The 15,492-nt window shown below is 45.8% G+C and overlaps 1 protein-coding gene and 1 non-coding gene across 2 annotated transcripts; one reads left to right on the forward strand and one right to left on the reverse strand.

The window, feature by feature from the left end:
- The first annotated feature begins 4,991 nt into the window (after nucleotides 1–4,991).
- LOC135810117 (uncharacterized sulfatase YidJ-like) lies at nucleotides 4,992–13,197 on the forward strand. The gene is made up of 6 exons (XM_065323580.1): nucleotides 4,992–5,246; nucleotides 8,684–8,964; nucleotides 10,089–10,357; nucleotides 10,601–11,185; nucleotides 11,728–11,899; nucleotides 12,379–13,197. The coding sequence occupies exons 1-6, from the start codon at nucleotides 5,021–5,023 to the stop codon at nucleotides 12,481–12,483; spliced, it is 1,638 nt and encodes a 545-aa protein (XP_065179652.1). The 5' UTR covers nucleotides 4,992–5,020; the 3' UTR covers nucleotides 12,484–13,197.
- A 1,475-nt stretch (nucleotides 13,198–14,672) lies between these two features.
- On the reverse strand, nucleotides 14,673–14,746 carry Trnai-aau (transfer RNA isoleucine (anticodon AAU)). Its single transcript has one exon. It is a non-coding gene; the product is annotated as a tRNA-Ile (tRNA).
- Between the last annotated feature and the right edge of the window lie 746 nt (nucleotides 14,747–15,492).

Below are 15,492 nucleotides of genomic sequence, written 5' to 3' on the forward strand. Positions count from 1 at the left end.
GCTGTGCCTTTTGTTATAGTACCAGTTTCACATTGTAGGGAGAGAGTTTTGTTCTGGAGAGAGGACAACAGCAGATTTGGTATGTCCGTGCCAAGGCACGATGATGTGCAGGGGCGGATCCAGAGATCTCTACAGGGGGGTTCCGGTTGAACCAAAATTCAACAGGCAAAATATTATGGAATCAGATTGTTTTGAAGTTGTGTGGTTAACACATGTAATAACGACAATCCGATTGTGTTAGTGGCAATCGCATGCTTTTAAAACGCACTACGGACATATATTTTTCCATCATCGACCACACCATAACTGCACCCTCCAGCCTCGTAGTGGTAACTAACATTCAGGACACGCACATCGCCTCGACACGTAACGTTGCCACAGCACACCACCATCGCTGCAGCGCGCAGTTGTGGTGTGGTGGACGATGGAAAGCCTGTACAGGGCCAAATGCTGCTGCTTACCCTACAAAGGCTACATTGTATAATTATTATTTAGTACGGACACATAATCATAATATACTTGAGTACATACGCCGTGGTTGGCTACCACCCGACTTCTCATATATATTGGCAGTCTTCTGACGAGCCAGGAGATGTTGAACTAATAATAATAATAATAATAATAATAATAATAATAATAATAACATACATGGGTACGTTGAGAGCCAGGAATGCCGAAATGACAACTAAATTACTTTCCCTGTCCATTTGTACTTTCGGAAATTTTTGGCATTTTTACGATGCGAAATGCTCTATACTCACAGGACAAGAGCATCGTCTTCGCTTCAGTGACAGAAACAACAACAGCGAAACAGTGTCGACAATTGCACAATCCCGGTTCCAATGTCATCTAAAACACATCGCTGGCGCAGCACTCCGTTCCTGCGGAGGAACAACTAGTCACTACTGCATGCTGCAGCAGGTAGAGATTACTGACTTTGCTTGGATGTCGGAGCCCTCATCTTCTGAGGAGCTTGAACTCTACGTGTAGGATTCGAAGTTCGTTGAAGAGTGTCATCACTCGGAACATCCTTTCTCTTCTGCAAAAAAAACTTGTCCAAGGAATACTGACCGCACCCATCCTGAGCAGCAGTGAATGACAGCGCCAATGGAGGTAAGTTTGGATCGTTTCGAAAGATCAAAAAGGAAACAACCACCCAATGTTGTCTACAGTGTCCGTTTGTAAATCACGGACGTGAACACCAGTACAGAGTAGTACACTGTCTGTACTAGACTACCGGTATACATGCAGTATCGATCTACCGAACGCGCATGCAGTGACTGCACTGATTATGACTGTGATCGGACGGATGTCCTTTTGTGCACACATGATATTTGAGCCGCAATCAGCGAAAACGACCCTTAGAGGTTTCGTAATTTTTTCATGAAAAAGGTCGATTTGTGACGTTCAACGGTTTTTTGATCGCGCTGCGAACAGTGCGGCGAGTTCTTCTTGAACTCCTTGCTTGAATTTATTTGAAGTTTGTTAGTTGAAGTGGTGTCGAGTGGCGACTTGAGTGTTCCTTGATCTTGTTGTGATGGCTGCGGACGCCAGAGCTGTTCGCAGAGCACACGCGGCAGTCATTGTGTACAGTTAGCTCGAGCCTGGTGGGGAGTGGATGCTGAAGTAGCCGCTGAAGGTCAGAGTGAGGATGAGACATTCTTTGGTTCCGACATCGATGTCGACAGCGAGGCGGAATCGCAGCCGTCATCTCCTGCTGCGTTGCGGCTCAAGGTGGTCGATGACTCGTCAGAGTCGGAAGATGAGGAGTCATCACCTGAGATAAATTGTGAGTCTGGGGCTAGTGACGGCAGCGACGTCGTGTTATCAGCTGCGGAGGAAGAAATGGAAGACCGTCATTGCGGAACGACTCCACGCAGGATGCAGCTGCAAATAAGTCGATCATGTCTCCGCACTCTTCAGCTATTCTTTGTCATTCTAGCTGCTTACTACACTCTTTCAAAGGTATTCAAGCTGCCTACCCATCTTAGAATGCTGAATATTTATTGTAAACATACATCGTATACATACATTGCACCAATTTGGAGTACACCTTGTATATTGGTGTATACACTTGTTTTGAATCGGAATATTGAACTTTTTCTTGGCTGAGGTCTTTCAGTAGATGTGTTTCAACAAATTTCTAACCAAAAAGGAATTTTGAAAAATTCGACCCTAAGGGCTGTTTTCGCTGGTTGAGGCCCATTTATCGATATTTCTCAGCAGCACACTAACTATGACTTTGCAAAATTTGGGGGGTTCCATGGAACCCCCGGAACCCCCCCCTGGATCCGCCACTGATGTGTGCATACTATTAGTCTAGAGGTTTTCGTTCAGTTACGAAGAACAGAAATAAATACATGTAGAAGAGAAAAGGACATATGGATACGAGTTAAGAGTAACTCTCCATCACTGTAACATGATACTTTATACAGTCAGAAAGTGCAATAACTAGGCACAAAACTGACAGAGTACTGAAACATTCGACGTCCTGACACCTAGCTTCAACACATCTCCATAGCGCTAACCGACAGCCTTCCAACTTGGAAGGTTCAAGGTTATGGAAAGACCAAAGAGGGGTTTTTTTTTTTATGGCTCAACATCCGAGTTTCATATTGCACACCTGATGAGCCGTCACGAACCATACGGCGAAACGTACGTCGTGTGAAACAACTTGTTTTGTAGTCAACTAGTCCATCACAATGTCATGCATGAGGAGTACTGTAGGAGTTTGGCTTTCGGCTTGTACAATTCGTTTTCGCAAAGCTTCCCTTTCTTTACTTATCTTTGATATTTATGACCCACCCAAGTTGGGTGGTGCGCTGCTTTGCTGCTTCGAATTGTAGTTAGACCGCTTTGTCAAATATCGTACTGGTCTCGTCATCGTCCAGTAACAATCGACATTCTTTGTTCCGTTGGGACTGTAGCTTTTGCTCGTTTTCGTTGCGCTTGCCTTCCCCTCTTTGGTCTTTCCATAACCTTGAACCTTCCAAGTTGGAAGGCTGTCGGTTAGCGCTATGGAGATGTGTTGAAGCTAGGTGTCAGGACGTCGAATGTTTCAGTACTCTGTCAGTTTTGTGCCTAGTTATTGCACTTTCTGACTGTATAAAGTATCATGTTACAGTGATGGAGAGTTACTCTTAACTCGTATCCATATGTCCTTTTCTCTTCTACATTTATTTATGGCTCAACATCCGAGTTTCATATTGCACACCTGATGAGCCGTCACGAACCATACGGCGAAACGTACGTCGTGTGAAACAACTTGTTTTGTAGTCAACTAGTCCATCACAATGTCATGCATGAGGAGTACTGTAGGAGTTTGGCTTTCGGCTTGTACAATTCGTTTTCGCAAAGCTTCCCTTTCTTTACTTATCTTTGATATTTATGACCCACCCAAGTTGGGTGGTGCGCTGCTTTGCTGCTTCGAATTGTAGTTAGACCGCTTTGTCAAATATCGTACTGGTCTCGTCATCGTCCAGTAACAATCGACATTCTTTGTTCCGTTGGGACTGTAGCTTTTGCTCGTTTTCGTTGCGCTTGCCTTCCCCTCTTTGGTCTTTCCATAACCTTGAACCTTCCAAGTTGGAAGGCTGTCGGTTAGCGCTATGGAGATGTGTTGAAGCTAGGTGTCAGGACGTCGAATGTTTCAGTACTCTGTCAGTTTTGTGCCTAGTTATTGCACTTTCTGACTGTATAAAGTATCATGTTACAGTGATGGAGAGTTACTCTTAACTCGTATCCATATGTCCTTTTCTCTTCTACATTTATTTATGGCTCAACATCCGAGTTTCAGAAATAAATACAGTCTTCTTTGGAGTCCAGATTCCGTGACCGAACAACTTCCCCTTTAAACTGAGCCAAAGCCGAAAGGTGGATTCCTTACCGTCAGGGAAGAAGATGACGAAATTTGGACGAGTATCGCCTCGTGCTCGACGAGACTGCCTCTCACTGTTACTCGCTCTGTAGAGCGACCTTGGCGGGGGCGAGCGATGTTGAACAGCCTCGCTCTGCTCTGTCGAGTGTGGGTGATTTGCTGCTCCTTCATAACTTGTGAGAAGAGCAGTGACCAATAACGCCGCGAAAAGATAGCCAGCCATTTTCAGTATCAGCCGCAGAGCTGTTACCGCACAGTGGTACAGCACCGACTCGTTCACTCCAGAGTCCTTCCGAACTAGTCTGGTAGATCAGCAACAACGTTTCTTCTGAGACTCGCGGAGCTCACTGGCAGACGACAGCATCAAAATAATAATATTCTACATCAAAACTGTTCAAGTCTCATTTTATAATAGGCACGTCAGGAAGCTACATGTAGTCTATTAGTCATTGTAGTTTAGTTTGGGCATTCAGTTGTTGCCAATGTTGGACAGGACCTTGCCCGGCTCAGCCTAGCCCCAAACTGGGCCAAAGCGCCTATAATCATTCCCTATCGGCAGTGAGTCCGGCGCTCATTGATTTTGCACATGTGGCTATCAATCAAGGGGAGGGTCAGACTCAGAGGCAGAGCTGTGGAGCAGGGAGTAGTAAAATACAACTCCCTGCTGTGGAGTGTGGCCCTCGCCTGTGGCCCCGGGCTATCCATCACTCGATTTGAGTCTGCACGGGCGAGATGAAGCTGTTTTCCGATCTTGCGATCGAGTCACCTTGACCACGATCCGAAACAATGTTTTGCTTCGCCCAGGACTGCATGCATGGGTAGATCTGGGCGATGTTCAATGATTGTTACTTGTCACGGTCAGATCTCCGGGCCAGGAGTTAGTGCAATAGTGGTGTCAGTAAGTACAAGGCAGTAGATCTACAACCGCCTCAGCTGTGCACAGCGTCACCCCGTCCAATACCATGAATACAACATGCAACTACTTGACAGCTCAGAGTCAGAGATCATGAGTATTCGCAGTTGGGCTTGATGCAGTCACGACTCACGAGTCTCGGAAGAAACTTCGCTGGTTGTTCATTTGGATCCTCTGACTGTCTGAGTAGGCTCGGAGCTGTGTTCAGCGAGGAAGCAGCTGTGCTTACAATGGCGGGGAGTGCCTATGTATTCGCCGTGTTGCTGCTCACTAATCTCCTCTCCAGTTGGGAAGCTTTCGCAGATCAGCCGCACTCAGCAGAGTCATTGGAGCAAGTACATGTACTACATCATGCGCCACCTCCAAGGTCGCTCTACAGAGCGAGTGGCAGTGAGAGGCGGTATGGTCGAGCACCGGGCGACACTCGTCCAAATTTCGTCATATTCTTCCCTGACGGTACGGATCTAGGAATGCACCTTTGGCTTTGCCTTGGCTTTGGCCTGGCCAGCTGGTTGAATGGAGTTGCACATGATTGTACATGACTGTAGTGTTCATTGTTTATGTTCCACGCAATCTGAGAATGCGTGCGCAATCTGGATATTGCGTGAATTCTCAGATTGCGCGGATCGGAACAATTACATTTGGATTTCAGTACTTAATATAATAATTCGCGGGATTCGCGTTGGCATCGCTTGAATGTTCAGAAACACACAAACTAGCCTTCGCTTCCGCAGGCCACCACTATGCCTATGCCTTGCACACCTTACAGTCCATTCAGAAAAAAATGAACTTCTAGCTTTTGGCCATAAATGGGTCAAACGTTGAGTTTTTTTAGAATTTTTTTCTGCAATCCCATATGGAATCCTCTTCCAATTATGTTTCTGAAGTTTTTTTGTCCAAAAAGCAAGCCATAGCAAGAATAGGATTTCGGCCAGGTTTTGCCCCAAAAGCACTGAATTGGGAAAACCCATCAAAATCCAGGCCGTTTGACCCCGCCTGCAACAGTGCATTCTGCGGTTCGAACCCCAGTTCAGGCACCCTTTTTGGACCCTTTTTCAAATTTCAAGTTCGCATCACTGCACTTTGTACGATGAAATCACGAAAAATCGCCAAATACGGGAGCTCGCCAGAGCCAGGACCCATCTTTTTATGAATGGACTGTAGTGGCAAATGCAGACCTCACAAGTGAGTCAGGGGAGAGTAGGTGAGTCTCTCAACCAATCGGGCGTGTAACGGCCCATAACCCTGTAAACTGCATCCTTGTTACCCTCACTCCGAGCTGTGAGTACCCAGTTGACCGTGGGTGTCGGCGCAGTTCACCACGCATAAAAAGTCTTTACTCACGTAAAAAGTCTTTACACGCTCCATGCTACCAGCGCGGGTCTCGAACTCGGGACCTCATGATTCGCAGGCAGGCCTGCAAACCAATCGGCCATATGCGTTGGTACAGTACTTCAAAAGTACAATCATGTTGACATGTACTACAGATATACTACACTACTGTATCATCAAGAGTCCATAACGATAACCCCTTGGGTTATCGTTATGGACTCTTGGTATCATGTATCCGCTCCTTTCTGGCTGGAATAGCCGAGTCCACAAAGACACTGCACTGTGCATTGTACTGTCGTGGACATGGAAATCTGGTCGCACGTCTAGCGGCCCAAGGCCGCTGGCCATGCAGCCGTGGATAAGCGGCACGCACATGCATTTATGCGCTGCAGGAGTGCAGCGCGCTGATCGCATCCGATCAACATGTGCACTGCACGCAGCGTTCTGTACGCGCTGAGGGCTCTGTCCCCGGTCAATCGACTGGATTTCCATGTCCACGACAGTAGTACATTCACATCTAGACTACATGCGTTTCTATACTGGGCACTTATCATCACGTCCCTGAGAGCATGCCAGCCACTGACTGTGATTTCCAGAACAAAATTCTACAGCAATCACACTCCGAATATTAGTGCCTCCCCAGAGGCTCTCCATTCTCCAAGGCGATCGGATGAGAATTGGTTGAAGTGTTCAACAATGGCCCAAAAATCATTCTCAAGCCATAAAGATCTGAGTTACAAATGTCATGGTTCGCGCCAGACTCGGCTAGAGGCCGAGTTTTCCGCATCCATACGAACACCACAGATTATGCTAGCATAAATTTTTGCATAATTCCTACCAAAATCGAATAATCGCATAATTCGAGGCAAATTGCATACGAATCGCATAAAATTGGAATAATCCGCCTGTTCGCATCAAATTCCATACAGTTGTTCAAGTACAAGTAGATGCATCAGGAAGTCGTAGGTTTACGAGTCGGTAAATTACGACTCCCTTGATAACATGTCCAGTCCACTACAATCAGTGACGGTCGTAGCTATGTCGGACGGTGCGTTGACCTGTCCCTCCAGGAAATCGCGATTCCACGGACGCAACAAATTTCGCGATTTTGGCCCAAACCCGCGATTTTCTGAAAAATCCGCGATTTCCCGCGTTTTTTGTTGTTTTCTGCACTTCTTTTGACATTTTTCTGCACTTTTCACGCAGTATACAGTGCTTTCCATGATCCTGCTCGTAGGTTATTTCCACAGTACGCAAATAGCGATTCTAAGGATACAACAAATTTCGTGATTTGGCCCAAATCCGCAATTTTCTGCCAATAATTCCGCGAGTTCCTGGCAAGTTCCGCACTTTTCGCCGCATTTTTTGTTGTTTTCTGCCGCAATTTCTTCCGCAAGTTTTCGAGGATTTTTTCCGCAAATTCCCGCAGGGACAGGTTGACCCCGTTGAACTTTTGCTATTACAAAAAAATCCCCTGTTATTTTTAGTGCACAGAACCATTATACATTAGCAACTGTCCCACATATGTGAGCATAATGCGGCATAATAACTTTTAGCATAAAAATAGCATACTTGAGTAATTCTGCAATTTTTTCAGCAATGCGAAAAGCATAATTTCACGAAAATATTAGCATAATCTGTCAAGGCCTAATCACCACCCTTCAAGGAACTTGCAGTATACTGTAAAACCGGGAATTTTCGGTGGTGTAATAATTTCGGTATTTCCCAAAATCAATGTTTCGGTAAGCTAAGCCAGTTTTCCAGATCCAAATGTGCATTTTGCACACTGTGTGACATGGCATGGTTGAATTTCAGGTCGTGTTCTATATTAGGTAAAATTACCTGTACCGAAGTTACCGAAAATAAATCCCCACCGAAATTTCCGGTCTTACAGTAATTGGTGCGATAGCCAATATGTCAGCTGCACCCATATTATGTTACAACTGGCTGTATATTTACATCGGTAGGAAGGTGGGAAAAAATAATTTTCTGATGCCACATGATGTCAGCTAGTATGGTATGTTGGCAAAAGGAACAGGTCTCGACCGTCCCGTCCAAACTGAAACAGATGTGAGTTGCGTTAATGGACCGGTGCAATTTAAAAGATCTGCCTATACATGTAATACTCCTCTATCTGCGATATTTGTTGACACTTCGAACCAGCTTCACTGAGCCTTCAGGACATTATCTATTTATAAAACGTACAAGCTCACTTCCTGTCGCAAACCGCAATGGAACACGCCACGTTACTTGAGGAGTTTGGCGCAATGAATGCCAATCCAAACACAGGTGTTTCACTCGTATTAATTATTACTAGACGTCAATGCCATTCCCATAATCACTTGAAATATGTAGTCTTCTCTCTGACTTAGTTGCCATGGGCCAGGTTACAGATGCTTTGTTGTTCGCCGGACTTCATTGCAATCGATTCGCCACCCTTACTCTGAGCTGAGCTGAGAAGACCTAACAATTGAAGTTGAAACAACTAACTGTGCGGAGATGTTGTAGTCTGCAAGCACTGGACGCCTGTGTATTGCGTGTTATCTCTGTGCAACCTGTAGAAACACGAGCGGAGAGCATTGGGGCATACGGTCATCCGTTCGTGCGGACACCAAACCTCGACTCGCTGGCACAGCAGGGCACACTGTTCAAGCAGGCCCACGTCCTACACACCCAGTGTGCACCAAGTCGCTGTGCCATCATCACGGGTAGATACATGCATGTGCTTGGACATCGCACCCAGAACCACCTTGTCCAGGACTACGAGCCCAATTATTTCCGCTTACTAAAGGACAGTGGCTACCATGTGCTGTGGCATGGCAAGAATGACATGTTCTCCCAGGTAAGGCCACGTGTTGCGTGTGTCTGTTTGCGTTTCTCTGTGTGTGTGTGTGTGTCTGTGTGTTTGTGTGTGTGTGTGTGTGTGTGTGTGTGTGTCCGTGCATGCCATACTTGCCAACCCCTGGCAAACAGTTTCCTTGACACTGATGAGGTTCGAAATAGAGGTGCAGTCGGACATTTTTCGAAAATTCAGTAGATGTTATAACTTTTCCGCTACACCGGTCGAGAACTAGTTTTCCTGGATTTTTCCGGAAATTCCGGTAGGGTTGGCTACTATGGTATGCAACCACATGTATGGTGAATTCAATACTGTAAAAGCCATTATTCTAACGAGGCGCATATATAACGATTTCCCAAAATTGACTAGTTTACGTGGACCAAAGGTAACGATTTGCACTCATTCTCAACGCTCAATAGGACAGTATATGTATCGATTTCTGTATAACGATTTCTATTTTAACGACAGATTTCTCCTCGTTAGCACTTCGTTATATATATGGCTTTTACAGTATTGCATTACTAGATTGACTGCACAGGAGCATTCACCATTACCATGGTGACTGTTGTGAACCCTCTGGTTCTCTGAAGTGTCAGGAACGAACGACCACACGGCACGAGGACAACTATTTATTCTCAACAGTATATTGACTTCGATCGACTAACTAATGATGAACAATGAATGAATAACTAACACTAAAACCACCAGGTAGTTATAGCGTGAAAATGACAGCGTATATGAGAAAGCATACACATACAACATACAACTACAGCGCACACAGCAAACCGCACATAGCGCATGTAGCGTATACTACGTTGTAAACACCAGCGGTACGGCGGAGTCGGGATACAACTGCATTGAAACGAAGACAATGTCACAAGCGAGAAGGCTTTTCACTCTCCAGAACTTGTGGTTTCACAACAGTGACCTCACCATGGTAACCCTTCTAGAGAGTGTCTGTGCACCGTGCACTTGCAATGTCTTGGAGGGTACCTGGATTCAGCAGTAGTGTACCTTGATATCATACGTTCCACTCTCGAGCAGACACCTCAGTCAGGTTTCACTGCTGGATGCCGATGGAGTCAATTCATCTCTTGTCGTTTTCTGTTCGTACTGCGGCCTTGCAGACTGCTTTCAACCTATCCGTTTCTGACTGGGATGGTACAATTGGCGTACCGGCTGGCCAGAATGCATTCAAGTTTGGAGAACCTGGCTACTACTCCTTCAAGTTCAATGGCTCTATTGAGGAACCCAACAGCACGGACATTGGTGACTACAATGCTGTTGTGAAAACACTGGATTTCATCAACAACAAGCCACCGGAACCGTTCATCGTCTTTCTGCCTGGTATTGGATCACATCCACCTTACGGTGCGCCGAAAGGTTTCCATGACATGTAAGTATAGTTTGATATGTGTATGCAATGCATGATGCACTGAAACATTGCAACATTGCCACAGTTTAGCATTGGCATTGCTACTTGCTAGGCATGCGGGAACACAACGCTAGCAAATCACATAATTCATCTTTGGGCAATGTATGGAACCAAAAGCTGCAGTCCCTTGCCTGCAAGCTGCAGTCCCTTGCCTGCAAGCTGCGTGTTCATAGTAATTCTTCTATCAAACATGTTGTCTTTCAGGTACTCAGCGGAGCAAGTTCACAGCCAGGCTCCTTTGCGTCCGCCCAACCAGCCAAACAAGCCCAAATACCACACTGGCATTATCAAGTACCGGGAGTTGGAATCCTTTAACCAGACATTCTTTGAAGAGATCAATGCAATCTACCTTGGTCAAGTCAGCTACGTTGACTGGGTTCTGGGTCAGCTTGTTCAGGGCATAGACAAATCCCCGTTGGCAGACAGCACATCGATATTTGTGTCATCGGATCACGGGGACTTCTCTGGAGATTATAACCTAGTGGAGAAGTGGCCTGGTGCAATGGACGACATTCTGACAAGAGTACCGATGATTGTTCGCATTCCTGGAGGCAAGGCCGGCCAGGTCATTGAGCAGCCCATCAATTCCTTTGACATGATGGAGACCATTGCGGATATGGCCAACGTCAATGTGTCTCACATACGCTTTGCCAAGAGCTTCTTGGCTCAACTTCACGGATCACCGGGAGATTCCAACAGGACAGTGTACAGCGAAGGGGGATTCCTGTACCATCGTGAGATCGAGACGTTCGACCCAGAACATGATGCTACCAAAGACCCGCACAACTTGTAAGTTGTATAAAGCTGAACAACATGTCCATAGGCTGACTGTGCATGGATTGTCTGTATCTTCGGCCGGCATCTTCTGTCTGCATCTTCGCTTCATAATACTTGGAAGGAGACTCTCTCTCTCTCTCTCATAATACTTGGAAGGAGACTCTCTCTCTCTCTCTCTCATAATACTTGGAAGGAGACTCTCTCTCTCTCTCTCTCTCTCTCTCTCTCTCTCTCTCTCTCTCTCTCTCTCTCTCTCTCTCTCTCTCTCTCTCTCTCTCTCTCTCTCTCTCTCTCTCTCAGTCTCAGGCCCGAAGCGGATTCTTACAGCACAATAATTTGAATATGTATTCTTAGCAAGTGAATCTACCTCATACTTGGTCATCTTCTCTAGCATACAAGTGCATTGTAATTGAATAGTGCCTAGACCCTGGGTAGTCAATGCGCATGTACATTGCACCTTTCATTTCAGCCATGGTTCAACCGCTTACTCTGTTCTCACAGTCTTCCTCGCCAACTGCCTGTGTTGCTACAATGTAAATGTACTTCGAATCCAGGTACTACCCCCGCAGAGGAGAAGAAGCCAACGAGGGAGTTCCTCGGGCAGTGATGGCCAAGAACATGGACTATAAGCTGGTGTTCAGAGCTGACGGGGTGTCCGAGTTCTACGCTCTCAAGGAGGACCCACGGGAGCTCACAAATATGTATGACAATGTGAAATATCAGGAGGTGAGTACTATGCCCTAGCCGGTGGTCTTGTGTTGGTTTAATATGGGCATGGAAACACGATATTGTTGATCAATCTTCATGCAGTATAACCTCATCTCTTGTGTGGTTATCAGCGTAGCATGGAGAAATTGCTCCAGCAGGAGGGGAGATATGTTTTCAAAATCGTAATTTCAGGCGGCCGAGCATAACGCCGACACCAGATGGTCAGAGTTTCCCAGAGGTGCTAAGGTGTTGACTGTCGCATCTCCCAGCAGGTCAGTCATTATCAAGTCGAGTGGGTTAAGACCCCTGGTGGGCTCATGCATGTGCTGCTCCAAGCAGTGGAAAGCACACATGTCTTCAGTGAACACACCTGCACGAGTTGTCTTCTCTTTGTATCGGTATTACTTCAGTATTATTATCAGTATGGTTAGTGAATGCATCAGTTCTTTTGAAAACTTTTTTCTTTGAATTTTTTCCATTTCTTTGTTTGCCTACAGGTTCGTGATACTATGCTCATGGATCTTCTGGACTGGTTTGTGAAAACAGGCGACGTTACACCTCTTGCTGAAGACCCACGAGGTGCTCCGAAACCTCCGCACTGATGCCGAGCAAACTATGCTAATAATTGCCCCGTGGTCACGGTCTGTGGAGTACTGAAGTACAACGTAACAAAAAAAATCATCAACAAAGAAATAATAATTATTGTCTGGGAATCTATTTATTTACATGTAAACAATACACCCAGAAGTCAGAACCATGTGTTGCAGAACATCCATTCTGGTTCAGGATGTAGTTGAAGCATTACTACACGGCTCTGCCCCTGGGTGTTCGGCACTGTTTGAGCAGCTGTGCCGTTTCCAAGATTCTTTTAGAAGAAGAGTGATTCGGTTTTTACGATGTGGTTCTCACGCTCACTGAGGATCACCATCATGCCCCAACAAGTGTTTTAAAGCATGTCTCCAAGTGCCGACATGAGAACAATGATAATTGTGATACCATGGCGACTCAGGTCCTAATTAAACACGATTAACTAGCCGAATGGCCAATCAAATCTACCATCTACCGCATGCAGCCTCAGTCCTGACAGTGCCACCAGGAAGTCACACTGTGACCCTACAATACCCAGGCACCGCAATGGAACCCCCACAAAGTCCTGCAACTGACACAGTCCCACAAAGCACGTGCATACACGAGTCATTACACGTACACACAGTGGGGAGAGAGGAAATTATAGATACAACTTACTCAGCGTTTCACCCTCGACTATATGCTGTGTCCTAACGCTGGATCATTTGCATTACCAGTGAAAACAGGTCCAGTTGGTCAGGTCAAGACCGGGCCAACTCTATGGCCACCAACGACTTACGTGTATTTACTGCTGAGGAGGTCATGTGTACCTGTGATATCATTATGTAAGGCATGAACGACTATGGCAAGGTTGGACCAGTCAAGAACTACTTCTGCCGGTCCTGGAGAAGTCTGAACAAGTCTTCTAAAAAAACCCACAGGAACAAGCAAGAAGCTCCAAGTGAACAACAACAACAACAACAACAAAAGTCAGTGCGGCTACGATGGTCAAATTAATGGTGATAAATAGGGTTACATGTCGGAATTTTGAGACCAAAATTCTGGGTGTGGCTTATACTCCGGAAAATATATGTAAAACACAATTCAATCTCCTCACAGCTAGCTGTTTCGGCCTTCCTAGGTCTCGTCAGCGGAGCTCGGAGTTACTGGCCGAACCGATCGCAATGAAGTCTGATGTGATGAGCAACATGTAATACAAAATATACTAAAATAAGAGTGTGCAACTCAACGATCTCTCAGCCTATGGCACGTCGGCAGTCTTTCCCCGTCACTTGGCTCAGTGCCGCTATTATGCCTAGCCAGACATCAAAAGTTACAAAAGAATTTCAAGCTGGCTACCGGCGTGTGGCAACGCTATCACTAGCATCAGGAGAAGCACAGGTTTGAATCCTGTACATTGCGCCATGGTATGTTGGTACTTCAAGTAAGTACTATTATATCCACAGTCAATAAGAGACGCGACATTGGGAAACAGAAAGAAAGAAGGACGACCATTGTCGACACGACAGGAAGAGAACAACTCTGAACAGGAGGAGAGTGTTCTAATTTGTACTAACCAGTAGCAAGTGACCTCATGCCCCCACCCCCACCCCACATGCCCCCACCCCCACCCCACATGCACACAAATCTTGCAGATAGCTATTTTTAACGAAATTCAAGATTTCATCATTTAAGCATGACCGTAGCGGCGAAACAGAGTACAATGTAAGACTCAAGCACGGACAAGCATACCTACATACACGAAAGGCAATTTCTGCCATAAGCCATGGACAAAAGAGAGAGAGAGAGAGAGAAAGCACCAACAAAAAAAACACAGCCATCAAGGGCAGGGCAGTACAGGGCACTAGTGGTGCAACAAGATGGAGCTAGCCACCACGCTGCACAAAGATTACCGGTATTATAAATTTTTAAATAGCAATAAAGAGAACAAATTCTGCTGTCATCGCCACACTACAACAAAGTCATGAAAGCTTTCCAAAATCGATCTTCCCGTCACATTCATCAGTGGAATGTCGTGACTGAAGAGTATCTGTGCTGAACAATATAAATGTGTAGAGAGCTAACAAGTCCATACACTAATATTAAAAAGAAGTTACATTGAAGAACAGGTGAAAGTTAAAGTCTGTTTCAAGACAGTCAGATCAACAGACACCTAAAAAAAACTCAATATCAACGAATCTCAGCAAAACAGGAAAAAAGAGCGTGCTCCCAGCAGGGCTCGAACCTGCGACATTCGCGTTATTAGCACGACGCTCTAACCGACTGAGCTATGGGAGCTCATGCAAGTATACCATTCACATGTTTACCTACCACCTTGTGGATTGAATCGCAAAAGAAGTCAGACTCGAGAAAAAGCTTACAGGGATCGCCCCCTCCCCCGGAGACACGCACTCGCAGATCAGATCCTGCTACAGCCGCTGCTGTAGATGCCGATACTGCCACTGTCTTCGCCACCTCTAACTGCTGGGGTGCCTTGCGCTGTTGCACTGCCATACCCTGGTCCGCCCTGACTGGAAAATATCAGCTTTCTCACACGTCTACTACTGGCAAGCACCGTACATTACAAGATGATAGCTAAGCACCGTACATTACAAGATGATAGCTTCCCCAAATATCTTTTTTTCCCTACTCATGTTCAGGATCCCCACTTCCAGCACATCAGTAACTCGTGAAGATTGCTCAGAGTGTGCAAGGAGCCAGATTAGTGTGTAGTATACGCATGCACCAAAGTTATTTCGCACAACCAGCCAAGAAGCCACAGTTATCTGTATTTATCGCTTTCGCTCATCACTTGTCAGTTGAGTTAGTGCTAGTTGTCGTGAGTGGTACACTGATTGTCTTTTCTGTTTTGACACGTGGTACGTCAAAGTTGCATCTTGCTGTATTAGAAGAGTTGTCCCAAGTCTTTCGAAAGTTGAATCCTGAACAATGCGTTCAGAAGGAGAACGTGTTGGCTTTGCAGTTGTTTGGCACTATCGGCCGTGAATGCATCACGAAGAATTCTTGACGTGTGGTGTGTCCTC

This window comes from Sycon ciliatum, chromosome 2 (genome assembly GCF_964019385.1).
Source record: "Sycon ciliatum chromosome 2, ocSycCili1.1, whole genome shotgun sequence".
In the NCBI taxonomy this organism is placed as follows: Eukaryota; Metazoa; Porifera; class Calcarea; order Leucosolenida; family Sycettidae; genus Sycon; species Sycon ciliatum.